Genomic DNA, 23083 nt, shown 5'->3' on the forward strand with positions numbered 1-23083 from the left:
AGATAATGTGCAGAAAAAAAAAAAAAAAAAAATCGAGTTTTGCATTTTTGAATAAATTAACCAACTGCAAAGCTGCATTTCACCATTTGGCCTTTTTTTTTTTTTTTTTTTTTTTTAAAGTAGTAATTACAGGAAAATGATCTTCTTACAGCATTCTTAACAAAATTTCCTTTGTGTTGTACAGGTCTGTTTCTAACACAAAATATTTTTAACTAATTAGGTATAATGCTTGGTCATAAACTTGTATCACTTATATGCACTTAATCGCATTTGTTGTCATTTTCGTCGTTACTTTCTGATTCAATCGTATGTATATAAATATATGGTTCTTCAAAGATTTTCACAGTTTCAACACTTTCGTGGCAAGATTGTGTAATTTATGCAGAACTTTCTTCGCCAATTGAAGCTTGGATATTAACTTCTGAAGTTGAAGTAATTTCATTGCCAGAATTACTTCGTAGATAAGAAAATAAATTTACTCATGACTTTTTAAAATTTAGCTTTTTTTCTTTTCTGCTAATTTTCTTTTTTGAAACTGAGTTTTGACACCCAGGAAGATACTTCCTTGGCATGGACATGATTAGATCTAACAATATTAAACATTTTATAATATGAATTGTCAAAATAATATATGCAATTTAACCTGGCAGGTGTGCTAAATGACCATATTTTATGTTTATAATATGTTGCACACTTACGCTAAACTGTAATATATCAATAAATTTCGTATATTTCAAAACCCTTCGATTGTTCCAGTTAAATTTTTTCCTCTCTTTTTTCCATCCCGCTATTACCGTTCAGAAAATTTGTTTTAGTTAAATCTGGTTAGAAGCCCCTCAATCGCGAGGCCCAGGTGCATAGCGCGTGCGTTTTTGGCCATGATTATTGCCAGGAACTCCAATTATAACATTGTATAGACAGTCTGAGCTTCTGCTTTGTTTAAGTTGTTCTGTCGTTGACTACTGAAATTGATGATTAATTTTTTTTTTGAGGGATTTGATATTTTATACTAATGGAAAGTGAAAACATTTCTTTGAGTCCACCAAAGAAGAGAGTAAAAAGAAAAGCTTTGAGTATGGCCGAAAAAAAATATTATTTTGAATGTGTATAAGATGGCGCTTGAGGAGAGCCCTGAACATTTGATTTCCCGATATAGGGGAGAAAGCTTCTATTTTCCGAGTGATAAGAGAGTACAAAAAGTGTGGTGCATTAAATTCTCCAAAAAAGACAAAATCACGTAAACGTTCTTTAGATGATATTGATTAGAATGCTATTAGGCGAGAAGTCCACGAATTCTTTTTTAGAAATGAATTGCCCAGTATAAATATTGTAAATGATGACCCTGATTTGCTAACTCTTAAAAGGACAGCTTTTTATCATATTAAGAAAGAGTTAAATTTTTCATATTCACGAAGAGGAAATAATACAATTTCATCGAGTGATTTTTTGAAAAATCATTATTCGACAATATTTTTTCAAGTATTTTTTGTATAAATTTAGTGTATTGTACAATTAATTGAGCGTATTTTATTTCTCGGTATTTAGGTTTGACATAATTCATTAATTATGAAGTCTCCACCCATACCTTCGTCTTATCTGAATTACTGTGAACTAATATTCACTTCAAATAACTTTTTTGAAATGTTGTGGATATTATATTGGATATTTCAGGTCTCCTACTGTGCCTTGTCATTAGTATTAAGATTTATCATTGAAATTAATAGGAGCTTATTTGAAATGCAACTTGTGAAATTTGTTAAATAAAATTGCAATTATGTTTTTCTAAATGTCATTTTTTTCCCCTATAACTACTTTTTGATAATAAACTTGCTTTAACTTAGAAAATAATATGAATATTCGCCATCTTAGAATTACATATCTATTAAAAATGATTTAAAAAACAAGTAATATATAAAAAAATTAAAGTCAATTCCTACTTAGGTCAACAAAGAAACATTTTATTTTATTTACTTTTTAATCCAGTTTGTATGTTTAGTTTACTGTTTTCATTCATTCCTAAACTTATATCCTGCTAAATATCTTATATAAGAGAAATATTTTTCTCCCATATAAAACAAAATTAATTACATTTAATTAATGAATTGATATTTGAAAAAAACTGTATTAACATCAAGTGTCATCCACTACAAGTTTAAAAAAATGTATTTGATCTTGCATGGACGAATAAAAAGTATTTTATTAATGACTGAAAATTTGAACAAGATATATAAATACATATTGGGAGAGTGGAAACTAATAGTAGGAATTGAATGAAAGCAGTTTGCTTCTGTTGTATTCTGTGCATTGAATATTTGTTTTTCTGTTCATCAAAAGTACTGGAAGTATACATTATATATTTTTTATTTTAATCACTGTTCCTGGTGTTATTATGTTTTCATGTATACATATTTCAAGATTTATTTTTTCCGGATTTTCTAAAAACATATTTAGAAAATTCTTTGCAAGATCTTCATGATTAGTCAAAATTTCATATTTCATATAAACTTTTATGGTAAATACTAAATATCTGATGATTTAATTTATAACCCGAAATTTCAATGTATATTCTTTTGCCAAAAACAAAAACATCGTTTTTTTTTCTATTTTTTCTTGAAAATGTTTCATCTCCTTTTTGAAAGTTCTGTTTTTCTTGTTGAGCAATATTAACTCAACCATTTGTGAAGAATATATTTGATACCATTTTTCAAATTATTGTTTCATTTTCTTTTTTTTAGTTGATGCTACATTGTATGATTTCCATAAATTTACTTTATGTTTAGGTTTCCGCACCAAACAAAAATGAGCATCTATACAAAATTTTAGTCATAGGAGAACTGGGAACTGGTAAGACGAGCATCATCAAAAGATATGTGCACCAGTTTTTTTCTCAGAACTATAGAGCTACTGTATCCTTTGATTTTTAAACAATTATTCATTACAGTATTTTAATTTCTTATTGTTTTATAAGTGAATCTTTTCATTAGAGATTGGAATGATTCACATTTTTATTTATCTTTTCCTAATTCTTTATAAATATTTAATCATTTTGAGTTTTTAATATTATTTTGATTCTATATAATAAATAATCAAACAATTGTCTTTCTATCAACATGATAGTCAACAAAATATCCTAGGTGTTGCAGCTTTTCTTTTATATATGCAGTGACTCAAACAATTGAGAGTAACCTTACTTTTACTCGATAAATCCGACTTTCAATATGAATAACTCATTACAAAGAAATGAGAACATGTTTTTATTTTTACACATAACAAATGGTTTAATTTAAAATAAAAACAAAGAACAATCAACGAAAAACTTCTAAATGGAAATGTTTCAGAAGCATTTTAAATAAACATGCACAGACTTTGTCTTAAAAAATTGAGAATACACCAACGAAATTTTAGTAATATCCTGCATAGAAAGAAAGTGTCAAAACTTATTTGCATGTCATTTGGTTTTTATTTCTATAGGCTCTCTAAATTCGTGGTACGATTCGACCAACTTTTAAAGGTATCTGAAGATGTTTTACCCCATTCTTCTTGCAACACTTGTTTTAAATGGGTTTTGTTTCTAATTTTGAATTTTTGGGCCACTGTTTCGAGTGTGGTCCATAGATATTCAATGGCACTTTTGTACAATGGGTACTTTTATGGTGTGTGTAATTGCTGTTTACAATGAAAAAGTCACCACATTTTGACGTTACGTGCATTTTGTTTGGGGTCGTTGTCCTGCAGGAAAATGAAATTTCTTTCTAAACCCAAATTTTTAGCACTTTCTTTTAGATTGCTGCGACCACATGGTTCATCCAACTTGCTGCAGAAATTTCTCAAATCACAGGCAGAAGTGTAAGTGCCGAAACTGTGCGAAATGTAATGAGACAAGCTGTATGTAAATGTCGAATTGTTATACAGAAACCATTCATTAACTTGCAAATTCATAAAAAGCATATGAAGTTTGCAAAAACTCATCAACTGAAGACCAATAACTTTTGTAAGAAAGTTATATTTGGTGATGAAAGAAAATTCAACATTTCTGACAGTGACAGCCGTCGCACTATATGGAGTAAACACCTAAGAGAAAATTTACGTCTTACAATTAAACATGTTGGTGACTCCAACATGATTTAAGGTTATATGGCTTCATCCAGGGTAGGAAATTTAGTTTTTATAGATGGTATTATGAGTCATATTGTTTACTTGGCTATACTTCGTAGTAATCTAAAGGAAAGTGCTCAAAATTTGGATTTAGATGGAATTTCATTTTTCTACAGGACAACGACCCCAAACAAAAAGCACATAATTTCAGAATGTGGTGTCTTTTCATTGCAAACATCAGTTACATATCACACCACAGTACCCCGACATCAATGCCATTGAATATCTGTACGCCATGCTCGAAGTAGTGGTTCAAAAACACAAAATTACAAACAAATTCCATTTAAAAAAAGTGTTGCAAGAAAATAGGTAAAATATCTTCAGATATCATCGAAAATTTGTCGGATCGGTACAACGACGTTTAAAGGCCATTATAAAAGCTAAAAGACAGGCAAATAAATATTGGCAATTTCTTTCAATGCGAGATATTACAAAAATTTCATTGGTGTATTCTCAATTTTTTGAGATGAAAGTCTGCACATGCTTATTTAAAATCCTTTTGAAACTTTTTAGTTTATAAGATTTTCGTCGATTTTTCTTTGTTTCTACTTTAATTTAAACCATTTGTTATGTGTAAAAATTAAAACATGTTTGCACTTCTTGTTAATGTGTTATTTATATTGAAGGTCGGATTTATCAAGTAAAAGTAAAGTGTACTCTCAGTTGTTTGAGCCACTGTATGTCCTGTTACAGCTAAGTTGAATATGTTTGAATTTTCATCACTGCACATTTCAAGTCTGCTATCATGAATATCATTAAAATGTATCTGCTTTTCTGTTATATTTAATTTATTTGTAAAAAATAATTCTTCCTTTCTACTTATGTCAGTTGATCTCTAAGTTGTTATTGAACATATTTATGTCATATATTTTTGAAATATATCTTCATTTTACTCATAGTATTTATTTTTTGTAATATTTTCTATTATTTGTGATAGAATATAACATGGTAATGCTCAAGTTTAAGTTAACAATCTAAAGCATGTTCAACTAAAGCTAAGAAGTTTTAATGAAATTTAAAATTATTTTTTTTTTTTCTTTTACTATTTTAAAAAAGTTATTAATAAAATTTACACTTCATGTAATTGCATCGCAGTAGGCTGAGGTCTAAGTTTTAAGAACTTTTGTTGTATTTTTTTTAGTGAAATGCATTTTATTTTATTGTTGGTCCCCAAAATATGTAAATTTAAAGTATCTTTAAATATTTTATTGCATTGTAGCTGTATTAATTAAAAATATCATTTTAAAATTATTTGAATTTTTTATTGCCTTCCTGAATGACATATTTTTCTTCACTAATTATTAGCAAATGTGTATTGAAATTATTTGTTTTAAATAAAACATATTTAGTATTTTTGCTGTATCAATATATGTGTTAGTCATTCTTAAATTTTGGATAGATTGGAGTTGATTTTGCGCTGAAGGTTTTGAATTGGGATGCTAACACCTTAATCCGATTGCAATTGTGGGATATTGCTGGTAATGAAATCATATTTATTGAATCTTTTGGGTTAAGCTTATTTCTTATCTAATAATTAAAATTTCTAAATTTTGTTGTATTTTTAATTAAAATATTGTTGAGATTAGAACAAATGCTTTCAATTGCTAGATCAAGAACAAAGAAATTGAGCAATTCCACATTGAATCAACCAGTGTCTAAAACTTCATGTCTTTTAGATTTTGTGTATATTTGGAGAATCATAGAAATAATACTTTAGATGAAAAACAGAATTTTTCAAATTTTTTTTTTAACCTTTGTTTTCTAAATTGAGTCTTCGAATATTTCATAATCCTTTAATGGCTGGACCATTTAATGATAACCATTTAATCTAAGTCTGTAATTTGAGTAATTTTGTTTGATTTTTTTTGTGGTGTTTCTGAAAATTTATCGTGTGACCAAGTTACATAAAAATATTCAGAAATGGAAAAGTTAAAAAAAATTAAGACATTTTTTTTTTAAAGAAAATAATGTTTTTAAACCTCATTTGGATCACATTTATACCAATTTCGTAAATGATATCCTGTGGTACCATAAGGGAGAAAAGAAAAATAATGTGCACCATTAAATCATTTCGTTTATCCTTGTTAACAGATATAATATTTTGCATTTACGTTGGTCTGGATAAGGCACGACCTAACACACAGTTGCAATGGCATTGCATTATGTCTTGTCCTTTTTATTGCAACCAACATTCTTCTGCTTCCTCTCGTATTAGATCGTCAGACTGCAGTGTTATAAAATGAACATTAATTCAAGTCTACATTTATTTAATAGTATTTAGTTTCTAATTATTGTACTACTATTGTAGTAAGTAAATATGATTCTAAGAGAGAAGTGGCTTTAAATTGAAAATAGAATTTTAAAAAATAGACCAAACTTTGTAATAATCGATTAAAAAAACACCTATGCACGTTGGATAATTAAAAGTTTCTGAAATATCACTTTGTGATCTGAATAAATGGTATCTCTGCAAAAATGCTAGTGGGGAATAAGATCCCTGCCCCCTGTCAAGGATGATGTTTACCCACCTCCCATCCGTCGGGGCTTCGAGAAAGAGAAAAGCATTGTGGAAAATATTTTCTTTGAGAAGAAATGTTTGTGATTTTTCTCATTTATTCTGTGTCAATCTTTCTTTATTTCGCCAAAGATTTGCTTTGTACACATCGATAACTGAAGCCTTGTCCTTTCTGGATATTAAAAGTCATGGTGCCTCTGTACCAACATTTTTGAAACTTTCGGTCATTTTTACTGAAGCAAAGAATTTGTCATACTTTTGCAAGTCAGTAACTCGAGAAGTGTACTATTGCAGCTGTAATAATATTTGATGATTTTTTGTAGCATCTTGCTACCAAATAAAATGTATCTGAATTGAAAACAGTATCAGAATGCTTCTCTTGTCTTTGCTCTGCGGACCTCCTGTTTATATTTCAGATACGCGCACCATTGAAGTAATTTTCTGTTGTATTCGCTTTTTTTTTTTAAATAATGTAGTTGCAACCAATTGCTTCTTTATTTATTCGACAAACATAAAAGAAAAGCTGCTTAGTAAAAAAATATCTACAAAAGTTATTAAACGCTGTTATGAAAGAATATTTTGAGCGAAGAACGACTTACTTTTTTTACAAAGCGAGCTAAAACTATTAATAAAAGCAAAAGCAGGATTTGAAAAAATCAATTAAAAACTGTTAGATTTGTCCGATTGCAGCTTAATTTTAACAGTTATGCTCATAAAAATTAAAATTTTACAATACCACAGGTAGGAAAGGCGCACGATTTGCTGCAAGGTTGTTAGTATAGATGGCGCGCACGCTGGATGGTTAAATGATAAACTATTCAAGTCTTATTGCAGTAAATCGCATTGCTCACTGCGATCGGCAGATGTGTTCCTTTTCCGAGCTTTAGCGGTGCATATCAGTATAGAAAGAAGTGGGTTTTCCATATCTTCTATACAACTCGGCCTAATATAACCACACACTTATTATTTAAAACAAGAAAAAGAATGCTGTCATTTTTTTAAGTGCAAAAGTTAACCAAATAATTAATTAATAATTAATCGGATTTTTATATTTCTTCCCTTGTAATTTCAGACTAAATTATACCACATAAAATATATTTTAATTTTAAGATTTTATACTAACTTAAAATTAAAAACAATAGCTTTTCTGTGATAATAGTGTCATTTCCATAAATTTTTCCCTCGTTTTTTTTTATAATCAAAATTTAATAATTCATTATATGCTGACGATTTTGGAATAAAGAAATTTTACGTGCTAATGTTTCTTAAGCATCGATAGACTATCAGTATTATCGAAACGAAGTCAATAGTATTAAATTTCGGCCGTGAATTGCAAAGATTGCACGGATTTTTATTTTTAGAGTTACTCACATGTGCTATTTGTACTTCGTAGCACAGCGGAGAGAACCGAGCATGAATTTTAGAACACTTTTTTTTTGAACGATTGAAATCAAGAATTTTCAAGGAACTACAATTTTAATGCTAAGCTCACATACTAAATTTTATATATTTAAATCTTTACATTTTTAAATTATCGCATTTACATGCATATGACTACATATTATCAAACTTGTAACTCATTTGACGGTTCAAAATTTGATATGCATCTCCAAATTAGAAGTTAAAACGGTGTACCGAGTTTGATCTTTTTATCTCTACGCTCTGTAAAAATTGTGTTGTAGGAATATTTTACATGCATAGGCCATTTCTCTCAGTTTTTTAATCTCGGATTTAACATATCTCAGATTTATTTAAAATTTCATATTTAGATCTTTTCAAGGAATAGAATTGCTTGAACGAGTGTCTGTGTGAGGAGAAGGGAGGGGGGGGTGAAGATATGTGTTGAAAAGCCCTCTTAACTTAATTCCGTTTACATATGTATAAAGAAGACATATTACTAAATCAAATTCCATATTTTGCTTGATTTTAAAATTTATAATTTGCGAGTAATAAGAAGTGCTTCGATACTCGTTTGACAGACTGTATGAATACTCATAGCATGCTTTTCCTCTCCTGTTTTTGAATAGGGCAGGAAAGATTTGGTAACATGACGCGTGTCTATTACAAAGAAGCAGTTGGAGCTTTCATAGTGTTTGATGCCAATCGTTCTGCTACGTTTGACGCTGTGGTGCGATGGAAGACGGATTTAGATAGCAAAGTTACTCTTCCGGATGGCAGCAAGATCCCCTGCGTTTTATTAGCAAACAAGGTTTGTATCCAGATTTAAAAGCTTCTTATTCTGAAAATAATATCATGTGTAACTTCCGTCAGTGGGGGTCTGGCCAGATTGCCAGCTTTCCTGATGACCCCATGAAAAATGTGTGAGAGGAAGTAAATCGAAAACCGTGCTCAAACAAGTTTTCTGCGCCCTTTTTAAACAAAATAACAAATAGTTTCATTCTACACACTATGTCTTCTGTGCAAGGCTGTGAATCCCATTCAGATTTCTATCGAATTTTTCTACAATTGCACAAAACTGATTTTTACAATATTTCAATTTTTTTTAAATTTCTTTTTAAAATTGTTAATTTAGTTATGAATTTTAGCGTTTTTAAAACTTTTTTTCTGCATTATTTTCAATAATATTTCGTTGTTGCGATGAAATTAAAGTTGATTTCGTTATTTCATTGAATATTCATTCGCTTGATTTTCTTCCAATGTTGAAAACTAAGGATGTAAGTATCTGTTTATTATTTGCACCAACCAATTTTAAATATCATCACGTCTTAAAAAAATCATAGACAGTATCAAACGATTTTTAAAAATGCTGAAAACTAATTTTTCCAGAATTTATTGACAATTTTCAACGAATGATACAAAATGTAATTAAATGTCGTCGGAAAATTAAAAAAAAAAAATTAAATCATCAATAATATTTTAATAAAATTGGAGTGATATGATTAAGGTAAATTAATTATTTTTATGTATAGAAACATAGTTTCTATACATAGACTAAGAGACTAATAAAGACTTGGCGGTTACATTAATTGTTCATAAATAGGGTTACCACGCCGCCAGGAGAACCGGAAAAACACAGGGAATTTAAAAATAGACAGAAAAAAACAGAGAAAAATGCGGGGAAATTTGAAATTTTTCATAAAAACTGGAAAAATACAGGACATTTTAAGTTCTGTAATTATTTTTTTTCCGCCTAGAAAATGCCGATCGCTAAAGATTTCAAGAATAAAAGATCGTAGTCACAACTTCCGTAAACGAAACAATACCATTCGCAATTGTGTTTAGGGGGAGCAGAACCACAAAATCCATTTGTTGTGTACTGCTTGCTCGCTCGCTTTGCAAGAAGATTTGGAGTTGCATTCTGTGTCCTGATCAATGATACTTGATCCTATCACTGGTCTGCCAAATTGAATGACAGCAATACTGTTTTTCCAGCTGAACTCATCGCACCTCATGAAGCAGTTAAATATGCATCTCAGCTTCCAAACATCAGCATTTTTAAAATACATGTCGATAGTAGAGCATGTATTATGACATCCTCTAATTCAAAGAGTATAAATCAAATTGCAAGAGAAATATTTAGCATTCTCATTTCAAATCCAACAGTAAAAGTTTCATGGCTAAAAGCGCGTGCAGGCAACATAGGCAATGAAAAAGTAGACCAACTGGTGAAGGAAGCAAACGCGAAATGGGCAATTTTATATGCAAACAAAGCTTCCTAAATCACATATAAAAGACCTTCTCTGGAAAAACATGTTAGAGGAATGACAAAGATATTATAGCAATGGTGGTACAAGAGAAACGTTTTTAATATCCTGCCCTCAGTTAACTTTCATCCCACTAATTGGATCAGAGAGGATATTATTTTCTTCTCTGTACACCGTCGTTTTCCTGCCTACCTCAAAAGGCAGGAAAACGACGGAGAGTGATCAGTGCAGTTGTTATTGATCATTTTATTATGCTACGGAATGCTTCCTCACAATCTCTTGGCATATGAAAAGACCATCGCCAGGCCATGGACAAGAATGGCTGAAAGGAGTCGACAGCCACTTCTTCTCCAGGCAAAAAAATCCACAGGATGATTAAATTTATCAGTGAAAATAGAGACCTATTCTTACCTCCATAGCTCTCAACATCAGGTGTCATATTCACAAGGACTTGAAGAGGGGGGGGGGGAGAAGCACCACAGTTTTTTTCATATACATTTGCATTCATAATTATCTTTCAAAGAGAGATTTTCTTTGTTACCATTAACCAAATTATTTTTTGATTTTTTTTTTTTTTTATATAATTGCATTCTCATCTACTTTGTCATGATAACAAGTGAACACAGAATACATGTGTTTTTTTTTCATATATATCTTTCTGCATATTAATATACCAAATAATTTTTTCGAAGTAGAAAATCTTTGTAAACGGTTTCATTTTATTATCATTTCTTATATGTTTGTAAATTTTGTACATAGTTATTTTTATTTTTTCCTGCTGTAAATATTTTGCTATTTAATAAAATTCCCATAACATACTCATCAAACCGTTCAGTGATCGGAATGGTTACGGATACGGAGGTATGAGACGGCGTTCTGTAAAAAATTAATGAAGTCAGAATGAATGTAATGAATTTATCAATACATCCGTGTTTCTGCTCAGGCGGTGGGATGTTTGCATTAAAATTACGAGACTGTCTAAGATAATGAGTATTTTCAATTCGTCTAGTTTATGATAGATTCTGTTTCTGTTAAACAACTAACTTGTTCATTACTTATCTTATTGTATTGTATTTTATATATATTTATCAATACATTATTTAAAAAATTCTTTCTCAGAGGTTTCTCAGCGGACGTAACCATGGCAGTCCGATAATATTATAATTTAGTAATTCATAATTTTTAGATCGAATTGCGTTTGAGACCGGTTTAGCATTTATGTTTTTTTTTTTTTTCAAAACAATTTAGGAGTTGTAAAGCTGATTATCAAAATTGCGGAGTTCCCGCCCCGTCTATTTTTTTTTTTTTTTTAAACGTCGTGTCGTTCGGAATAATTAAGGAAAATACTTTTTCTTTTGTGTTCTATAAAAAAATGCAACGTAACTAAAGCCAATCTCATTTCTGCTGTGATTTTTAGTTTTGATGGGCCTCTTTCATTCAAAAGAGGGGGGAGGGGGACCGTTTTATTTTTTACTTTCTCGTACACAAAGGAACAATATTTTGAGCGCCGAACATTTTTGAATTTTAAGATTTTGAGCATTACTTATTAAAAATTAGTTTAATAATTAATAAAACTAATAACTTAAATTCAATAAATATAAATTAAATTAAAAATTATAAAACTAATAATTAAAAATTAGTTTTGCAACACACTCCGTGAGTTTGAAAACTAATTTTTGAAATCTTGTCTGTCTGTAATGAACTTAAAAACGCTCGAATTTGGCGGGTGGCGTAAACCAGATTCCATTCTGCGAGTCCGCAAAGACGTGGATGGATAGAATGGGATATGCTGATTGAGCATATCAGATTTTAACTAAATCCTTACAGGATTGACTCTCTGTTAGTAAGTGCTTTCGCATGCACACCAACATAACTGGCAAACGGCTTTGATAGATGAAATTTGGTGCATTGTTTTGGAATCTATAAAGTGTAAATCCGTATCAAATTTTAAATGAAATGTATCGAAAGGGTTGACCGTTTGTATATTCTCATGCTTGTTAATGCGATAACCCAAAAATGCAACGATTTAGATAAATGAAATTTGGTATAGGATCATTTTACAAAAAATCGTTTCAAAACAAAATAGTCATGGTATCTAGGCTGACGCTCAGAGAAAGATCATGAGCTTGGTCAAAGTTTTGCCGATTTTTAACGTTACGTGCTTTTTTTTTGGCAATTTTCGCTTAGTACAAATTCCCTGAATTATTTAGTTGTCGCATGTAATAATTTAGATGCTAATTAAAAACTATTTAATTCCTGCTGCATATAATAATGTCGATATTTAAATGAATTGCAATCTCGGTCTGACAATTTCTGATAATGAACATCATGTTTTTTGTGAACTTGAATTGAAAACAAACTCCCCAAATTATTAAATAGTTTTAAGATAATGCTAATTTTAAAATTATTTAACACTTATTTGTGTAAAATAGATATTTAAATTCAATATTCTTTAAAGTGGAAGTTTTTAGTTATTTTTAAAAGAGGGAACCTTATCAATGGTAAAATATTATTAAAATAGATATAGAATATTAAAATTTATGTAAAAATTTGATCATTACAAAATAAAAGGATTCATTCAAACTTCCTGTTTTATTTGTGTTATCTAAAGATTGGATTTTAATTGAAAAACAACAACAACAAAAACGAATCTATGAACTATACTTATTTAAAAGAATAACATATTTAAGTTAATAAGTAGAAATGTATTAGAAATTACAAGATATGAATCAGATGAAGACTCAATGTTTAATAAACAATATTATTTATTTCTACATAGTTAAATACCAGGAAAGAGTAGAATGCAATTATTTATAACGCATATATTTACAAAACAGAAGTATTACTTCAAATACGATTTTTAACTAAATAAAAATGAAGTAAAATGAAGTAGAAGTTAAAAATTCTAGTAACTTTTAACCATCACTGTTTACAATTTTGCTAATCTTTAAAAATATAAATAAATTTAATTTTACTGTTGCATTTTTATAGGTATCTAAAAAAAATGATTTCTTTATTATCTGAGAAATTGTGAGCTTATTCAGAGCAGATAAGAGAATGTTATTAAACAATGAGCTGTCTCAAAAACCGTATTTAAAATACAGATTGAAAGTATGAATCCTAAAAGTATGAATCTTGACTTTGCTGAATGGGTTAGAGAAGTTTCGCAAAATTTGTTTGCTGCGTACTTTGTAAAAAAGTAATAAGCCTAAGTAATATTGAAAAATAGACATTTACTGTAATGCCAAAAAAGAAAAAGATATAAAATTACGTGCCAGTTAAAAAAAAATTATTTATGTTGGACTTTGTATCTAAAAGGAATACAGGAGAAGATGATATGCCAAATCTGAAAACGTCAAATTTGATGTTCGAAAATAAGCCGATTTCAATAAAACAATAATTTAAAACTGTATTAAAACGTCTTTTAATGCATTCATTGATATATCAGATATATTTTCACATATGTTCACTGATAGTGAAGTAGCCAAAAAATGTACTTTAGATCGTACAAAAATGTCGTACATTATATGTTACAAATTTTTTCAACAATAGATTTTATGGATTTTTTCAGCATTCTCGATAAAGATTAGTAAAAAAATATTGTCAAAAGAAGCATGATCGTAGAAGCAAAAATATTGGATAGTTTTAATAGAGTTTGATGATCCGAAAAATCTGAGGGTGAGAAAAAATAGCGATATTGGAATAGTGATTACTAGTGAAGCTACTAAAATTGAGACGTTGGGGGTGAGTGGCGATGCTTTTTAGAAGAGTGTTTTGTATTTGGAAAAAATTCTGTAAGAAGTAGATAAACGCATGTCTAAAAGTTTCTGTTTTAAATCCTGCATTTTGTTTAAATCCACATTTATTGAAGAACCTTGCTTTTTCTACTCATTAAAGCTACGAGGTATTATTATTCTATAATTACTAGCACAAGAGTACTGTTCGCGCATTTCCTCTTATATTTCATATATGTGCAGGGCAAATATAAAGAATTCTTTTTCCAGATTTGAGTGACAACCTTGATTTAGCATTAACAGGCTTATTTTCCTCTGAAAGCAGTAAATACGGCAAATAACATTAATAGATTAACTGTTCTTTAAGTTTGTATTAAAAAGAATAAAAGAAGTAAAACTTACCGCCTATAAATTTGTATCCTAAATTTGCTTCTTCGTCCATTTCAGTGTAGCAGTATCGCAGTCTGTGTGTGTGTGGGGGGGGGGGATGAGAGCTTATGTATGTCTTCCCTTCACTTCACGAAGAAAACGAGACTCAATGTGACGACTCATGTAGGAGGGAGTGAAAGAATAATATCCTGCCAAAATGCACTATTAATTCTAAGAACTTTAAAACTAAAAGAGGACATACTTTTTTAAAGAAGTATGCGAGAAAGTTTCGCTAAAAGTTTCTTCTTCAATTATATGTATTACGAAAGCATGAATTGTGGGTGATCAAAATTCGAAGTTATTTTAAAATATTGCCGACATTGTAATCTGTGGCCAATTTATTGTAAATAAATTAAATATTTGATACAAAAACTATTTTTTTCTATTCTCTTTGTCAGAGGGTATGCTTATATTTTCTTTAAGAAATATTTTTCTTGTGTATGTATGGTTCCCCCCCCCCCCTATTGGGAAGCAATATGGATCTTCAAAATATCCTTAGAATGTTGTTGCCAATACTTCCTTCTATTTATTTGATTCCGTTATTTGATACTGTCAAAATGTGCATTTGCTTAATGTATTTCTCAAAAAGCATGTATAAAAAGAAATGAAAATTTTTATATGTTTTTATGGACTGATCGTGGCAGAAATCCGATACTATCACTTTTGGCGATTTTATCCTGCTGAAGCGCATTTTCATAGCTCTTTTTAGACTTTTTTTAAAAAATCTTTGTTATTTTTTTTGGGCTTTATTTTTAGCTATCAAATGTGATTTTTGCACATCTTCTCCTCTTGACATCGTGATCCACATTATTTTAATTCGAAATTTATCTGCTTATTGTTCGACTAGCTAATGTTTGTGGCCTACCTTAGTTATTACGTTTCTTAATTTTGCTGATGATCGAGCTTTATTGTATTGTTGAATAAAATGTAAATATCTTGTGCTTCATCTTTCATCTCATCCCTGTTTTGTCGCCTCTTGATGCTTGCGCAGTATTTCGGAATATGAAAATAGAGATGGAATAAACCGGATAAAAAAAAATCATTCACTCCACCTTTTAAATAATTTTCATGCAAATAATTTTTTATCCCATAAAAAGAAAAAAATTGGGAAAAGCGTCAAATTTCCACTTTTCTTTGTATGCTTCAAATATGTTAAGCATTTTCCCAATGGGCAGGTACTTTTTTTACTATAGTTGGCTATCTAAAAGTTAATAAAATTTTGCTGTCATAGAATAATTTCTTTTATTTTGATACAGCACTGTGTTCTTTTAGTTTAAAACTGCGTACTGTTATTTTCGATATTTTTCTTCATTTGTTTTTCATTTGTGTTCATAATTTTTTTTCTAGTTAATCGAATAAGTGTTTAGTCGTTATTTGGCTATAGGCAAACAACATAAATTCGAAAAATCCAAATAGAAGGAAATTATTTCATTCTGAAGCACTGTGTCAATGTGTATGCGATTTTTTTATTGAATCTTTCTTGAGTATTTTTGTGATAAACAATTTTCAAAACGTCGCCTGGAAAAGCGCACCTACCTTCTAGTTTATTGTATACTAGCCGCCTTTGACGACCAGCCGGTTCGCCAATCTTAATGTTCCTTTAAATTTTAATAATTAAATATTTTACGCAATTCCTACTTTAATAGAGTCGGCATCAAAATATTTTAAAACTTCAAATTTTGATAGTCATATAATTCACTCATAATATTATAAAGGCCTTCAGTCATAACATAATATGTATCTCTCTAATTTTCTGTTAGCTCTCGTAGAATTTATGCTTTAAATTAAAGTGGAAAGAATTACTCTGCAATTAATATAATAATATTTTTTACTGAAACAAATCATTTTTTTTATTATATCATTACTGATAACAGAGTCACTGAGCGTTTAAACTTTATGGGCGCTAAAGAATATCTTTCTTAATTTATGTTATATCTCAAGAATTTTTCAACAAAATTTTCTACAGATTCATCATGAACAGATCGATTAATTAACAATGTTTAATTTTAAATGCATCAAACACTAAGAAAATAAAATGAATCGTTTAAAATAATCGGTCGAAAACAGGTTTAAAAAAACTACTTAAAAAACGATGTACTTAAAACTATAAGCATATACAAAAAATATATAACTAGCATAAATACAATTTAATTACAAAAGCATGCAACTAACCTAAAAATTTAAATCAAGAATCATCCGTTGATAATATTGTCAACAATCAGAACACAATGCGCATTCGTGAATTTTCAACGCCAGTTACGGTAACGCAAATGCGTGAATTTTTCTACGCCAGTTGGGGTAACACTATGTAGATTAGAAATTTTTAATTTCCTGTAATCTGTTTTATTTTAATTCAAAAGTACTTCAGAATGAATCTGAAAGATCGATTAATTAACAATGTTTAATTTTAAATGCATAAAACATTAAGAAAATAAACAGAATCATTTGAAATAATCGGCCGAAAAATGTTAGCCCTAGCCTCATTGCTGTTGGAAAAAAAAAAAAATGAAGCCTTACTCATTTGGCGGTGGGGAAAATGAAATGATTTTTTTGGCGGGAAAGTTAGTTTTTAATTAATAATTAAAATTTCAAAAAAAAGGGGACCCCAGATGCACATTCCCGACCTCCAAGGTATACACGTACCAAATTTGGTAGCTGTAGGTCAAATGGTCTTTTCTGTAGAGCGCCAACACACACACACACACACACACACACACACACACACACACACACACACACACACACACACACACACACACACACACTGAGCTTTATATATAAGTATAGATATAGATGTTGATTAGTATGTTTGAAAAAATTGGGAAACTGATTGCAAACATGCATTTCTGAAACTTGAAATTGAAAATAATTTTGTTTTCGGAACATTGAATTTTTTTTTCTATATTGATTTTAATCAGAATACAATACTATTTTTTTATATATTATTAAGAATGTACTGTACATAAGAGGAAGAAAATGTTGAATTCAGAGGATTTTAGATACTTTCACAAAAAGTTGGAGAAATGTTTTAGGAAATGTGGAAATAATAAGGAAAGATCAAGGAAAATCAGACAGCAGAAATCTTGACCTCCGTATATTGAATTTTGCAATAATATAAATAGCTTTAAAAACTTAATATGTCAATTGTATTTTTAAAAATACTTCAAATTTGTAGTTGACTAATCAAAACAGTTTTATTTCACTTCTTAAATTCTTGTACAGTGTGATCTGCCTCCTGAGGGCTTGGTTGCCAACCCTTCTGCCATGGATGAATTTTGTAAAGAGAAAGGATTTTCTGGTTGGTTCTTGACATCAGCAAAAGATAATGTGAACGTGGATGAAGCTGCACGATTCCTGGTCCGAAAAGTAAGGACACTTTTTTAATGTTTGAAATTTTTCATTTTATACTATGGAATTCTTTATACATTTTTGCGAAAATTCACTCAGCTTTATGTAAAAGGACATATTGCACTTTTCAAATAAAAAAATAGAAATTAAAGCATTTTAATGAATATGATCAAGGTGAACTGTATAATTAATCTATAGCACTTTCAACTATTTCTATAATGTCAATACATTTTTTTATTTAAAAAAATAATGCGTTTCAATCCCTAAACCCAAAATGTACTTTCATGTTTTTCTGTATCAAGTATATTACTTATTTTTATTTTGATATCTCTATACTGCTGAAAAAGAATAATTTAAGCAACATTTTTGAATTTTAATAATGAATCTGGTTCATATTTGAAGATTGTCCATGACCTAAATATCTGATGATTGGATGATTGGACAAAGTTTTGTCTGAGCTCCATGAACTCGTCAAATCACATCCATCTTAGTCACTACTGACTATTCACAGTTCTCCAGATACTGTTCAAAGAAAAATAGCACAGTTTTGCATTATGTGCTTGTAATAAAAAGAATCATTGTTAATTTTGCTATGCTATAATATTGCCACATTTATTTAAAAATACTTTATCTCTTTCTTTTTTTTATCATTGATATCAAAAAATGAATTCACGTGGATCAAAATGTTTTCTCTCTTTATTTGATTTTTCTTTAAGCTGTAGAACATTTATTAGAAACTATGAGGGTACTTTGAGGAGCTTTAGCCCTCTTGTACAAATTTAAGTATGTGTTAAAATTCTTTGGATCTTAAAATGAGATATACAATTGACTATAGACTTTTTTTATTAATAATTTGTACATAATGTTATCGCTTTTTTACACAATCTAACTTTCTACTGTTAATATGTACATTTATTTTTATTGTTATTTTCCTTTTGTTTAATCATATAAACATATTTTTTTAATGTTTCAACTATTTGAAAATTTTTAATTTTTTGGACTATTTTCAACAAACATTAGTATTTTTATAAATAAAAATTCTTGCTGGATCTAGTACTAAAAAATATTCAGTAAATAATAATAAGATTTTCAAGATTTTTCTTCTTTAGAGTTCAAAATCTATAGTTTTTAAGAATTTTTGACTTTTCTCTTTTTGTAACTCATTTCTGTTTTTTGTTTGTTTACTGCCAAAATGTCTCTCTATGTATAGAGGTTTGTCCTGATTGATAGAGTAGTGTTCAGCACAAGTAATTGAAGTTAAGAACATGAAATTTGGCAGGAAGTTGCTTATTGCAAAGGTTGTCATGCCACCGGAGAACAAGGAAAATCGGGAAAGCACAAGGAATTAAAAAATTGTCTTTAAAAAAAAAACCCAAGAAAAAATGCAGGGAAATTGAAAATTTTCATAATTCGGGAAAATACTGGGAATTTTAAGTTCCTCAGTTATTTTTTTTCTATCTAAAAAATACCGATCTGTGATCATTGCAAAAATAAAAGATCGTAGCCATAGCACCAGAAACAGAACATTTATGTAATCGCGGGAACTCGCTCCTTTTTTGTTCGTTCCCCATTTTTCTGTATAGATCAATTTAATTTCGATTTCAGAGACAGTTTTTCTCTTTCTATGAGATTATCGGATTGCAGATATTGAGGATGGCGAGACTGCTTTAACTGCGTTAGAGAGTAGAATAAATTTTTCTGGCGGGAAAAGCAGCATTCAATCTACGGAAGCATCGCGGCGGTGTTTAGTCTCTCGCATATGAGTTTGTAGAATGGGCTCTTTATTATTTGAGAAATTGTGAGTTTATTAAAAGTAAATTAGAGAATTTTTTTATAACAATGAGCTGCCTCAAAATCCATATTTAACACAGATTGGTCTGATAAAAGTACGAATCTTGACTTTGCTGAATGGGGTAGAGAAGTTTCGCAAAATTCGTTTGCTGATAACTGCTCGCTTTGTAAGAAAGTAATAAGTAGAGCTGGGTGATGATGGACCATCATCATCGCGATATATCGCCCAACACACATTGATATTTTTGCGACATATTGTGATATCATTATTTATTTATAGCTATATAAGTTATAAATAGCATCTCTTAACATATTGACTGATCAAAACGACTCCAAATAAAAGGAAGTTTCAATTTATATAATAAAAATATTTATTTTCTTTTGAATAAAAATAGCTAGAAAATAATTTTGTTAAAACCCCTATAATAATGTGGGTTTGGTAATTGCCATTGCTTTGGCAATGGTAATTGCCAAAGCAATGTCTGCATGTTACAATTTATAACATTTCGTTTAAAGCAAATATTTTTATATATTAGAATATAACAGTATTTATAGAAATATTAACAAAAATTCTGTATGAATGTCAATAAGAATGTAGAGGTGCAAAAATAAACACTAACCGATAACCAAAACAAAATTAAAAACGTAAATTAATCGTGTATATCGATTTATTGAATCGCGCTTTATCATGAACCATTTTTTTTACGTTAAATCGAAAATTGGCACAGCCCTAGTAATAAGAATAATGCTGAACTTCTAGATCACTATCATTTTTAGAAATGTTGTATATATCTGATATTTTATTTTAATTTTTAGAAAAGTTAAAAAAGATCGCAGATCTTTATTGTTAATCTTATAAAAAGTTGACTTAATTTTTTTGGTATTAATAGTTTTTTTTTTGGATTTGACAAAAACATAAAAATTGTTTTTGTCAAACCAAAAAGGCATAATTTTACAATAGAAGATGTTGTGCAAATACAGAAATAAATATTAAAATTAAAAAAATAAGCATTTAAAATTAGTTTTTAATTTTTTTTTCAATAAAAACTATGCATTATTATAAAACAGAGGGAAAAAAAATACTATGCATTATTATAAAACAGAGAAAAAAAATACTATGCTTAGAAAATACATAGTATGCAATCTGGTACATAGTATGCATACTTTACAAAGGTGCTTAAAAGTACTAAATTTTTGCAGCAGTTTCTCACTATGCACCCTGATTATTATAAAACAGAAATCATCCTAGGGAAAAATATTCATATTTATGTATACATGGACTTAAAAAGGTACTTAAAAGTACTAAATTTTTGCAGCAATTTCTCACTACGCATCCTGATTCACCTAATATTTGTAGGAGCTTTTGTTTACAAGGTTTTACCTGAGCATCATGCTTCAATACTTTTCTTTAAAAAAATATTTGGTGTTTTACAATAAAAAAAAATGTCAATTTTAAGGGAATAAGAATGATAAGATATTTTTATTCACCCAATTATAATACAAGAAAGAGTAACTGTTCTTAAAAATGGATGCATTTTAAGAAAGTTTCATTGTTCCTTATTTGTTAAGTTTACACATTGCCTATACAACATTTCAAGAATTTTTACTTAAAGTATGCCTCCCTCAATAATGAAAGAAAAATCCAGAATGAGATATTTATAACAATAAACACAGCTTGAGCTTCATGACAACATTGAGATATATTACCGTAAAAAAAAAACAATAACTTACAAATGTTTCTCAAAATAAACTAAAAATAGAAAAAGATGTACAGCAATTAAATTTGTATCAATGAAAAGTTGTAAATTTTATCAATAAGTTGTAAAATTTATTTTTACATTATAATAATTTCGAGAAATTCAATTGAAAAACATCAAATTTTGCCTACTTTTTAGTTAATTAAAATTTTAAAAAAACTTTGTAGGATGCACTTTTTTCCCTTTTTAAGTATATCTGTACCAAATTGGGTAATTTGGAATATGCAAACACACACTCTCTCTTTTTTTTTATTGGTAAAGACCTACTAGTTTTATAAAAGTTGATTTTCTTATTTTGTCATGGAACAAAAACAAGAATCTTGAGCACACATCTCAGTTTCAAGAAAAAATATATGCTTGAGAAAGCGTTCTAAAGATCTTAGTGATTATTTTGAAAGAAATAACTTGCAATTTAGTGGGAGAATTTTAATGGATTTCAAATTTTCTATAAATATCGAATTTTTTACTCCATCTTAGATTCTTGAAAGTCAAGACTCAATAGTGGCAGATGAAACAAGCAATGACACAACTGTCTTATATGATTACGAGCTGCCAGTTGGTCAACCAGCTCGTAGGAAAATGTGCTGTTGATTGATGAAGATAAACTTTGTAAAATTTTTGTTAACCTTTTTATACCGAGTGCCTCATTCTTTTTTTTTTCCTTGAATTTATTTTTTTATGTGGGAAAAAAGTAAATGCATTTTTTTGTTAGTTGTTTATAATTTAAATCACATTTTGTTTATTGTTTTTGTAGTTTTGTATAGAAATTTAAATTTAATGATATAGTTGGATTCTATTTTAATATATTTGTATTGTATAAAATGTGTTACTATTCTGAATATAAGTACAATGTATTAAGAAACTACAATTTTTCTTCTAGTTTTTTTATGAATAAAAATAATGAGCTTTTAAAGATCTAAAGTGTAAATTGCCATTGTATTAAATACTTAATTTTTGCATAAAATAAAATATTTTTGTATTGATTTACTTTATTTTTAAAGGGTACAAATATATTTGTGAATAATAAAAGATAGAAATATGTAATTTATCAAACCTTTCCTTTAATTTCTGTGATAAATGTTAAAATCTGCGGTAGAAAATATGTTTTCTGTGATAAATAAAGTTTTGAGATTAACACTAGTTAAAAAAAAAAAAAAAAGGTAATTGCCTGGTTTTTTTTTAAACAACAGAGTATTCCTAACATGAAACGATGTTAAACGGAATTAGAGTAAATGTGTAAATATTCTTTTTTTTACTATGTAGAGTATTTTAAAATTCTTGGCAGTTTCATGAAGAGGCGATAAAACACAACTAGGTAAGTATAAATTAAATATTGATAATCGTTGGGCAGAAGCATCCCTAATACTTTTCTTGCGAGTTCGATAATAGAATAATTTTGATTATATTTGAGCTTTCTTGCATAATGCATACTTGCAGGAGCGATGAAATTCATCCAAGTTGGTTGTCAGAGCAGCCAGAGGTGTCGCTGCAATTTTCATTTCCCTATTATCTTCCCTATTACTGACTATAGAAACTTCTAATTTTGCGGATTACTGCTTTATTGTAATGAGTAACTTTTATACTAAATGTTTTTCGAAAGCTTTCATTGCTTAGATGTTAGGAATTGAAATTAGATTTTCACTTCTGCTGTGAAAAGCAAATTTGGACTTGGAAAAACCTTAACAATAT

General features: G+C 29.0%; 1 protein-coding gene across 1 annotated transcript in view; it reads left to right on the top strand.

Moving 5' to 3' along the window:
• LOC129966575 (ras-related protein Rab-32-like) overlaps positions 1-22377 on the top strand; it is a 39859-nt gene extending 17482 nt beyond the window's left edge. The window contains exons 2-6 of the mRNA XM_056081036.1: positions 2781-2906; positions 5555-5633; positions 8698-8879; positions 17721-17864; positions 21872-22377. Coding sequence (XP_055937011.1) covers positions 2781-2906; positions 5555-5633; positions 8698-8879; positions 17721-17864; positions 21872-21985 — 645 coding nt within the window. The 3' untranslated portion in view covers positions 21986-22377. The remainder of the gene's footprint in view (positions 1-2780; positions 2907-5554; positions 5634-8697; positions 8880-17720; positions 17865-21871) is intronic.
• The last annotated feature ends 706 nt before the right edge of the window (positions 22378-23083 follow it).

The sequence above is a fragment of the Argiope bruennichi genome, chromosome 4, assembly GCF_947563725.1.
Source record: "Argiope bruennichi chromosome 4, qqArgBrue1.1, whole genome shotgun sequence".
Taxonomy (NCBI): domain Eukaryota; kingdom Metazoa; phylum Arthropoda; class Arachnida; order Araneae; family Araneidae; genus Argiope; species Argiope bruennichi.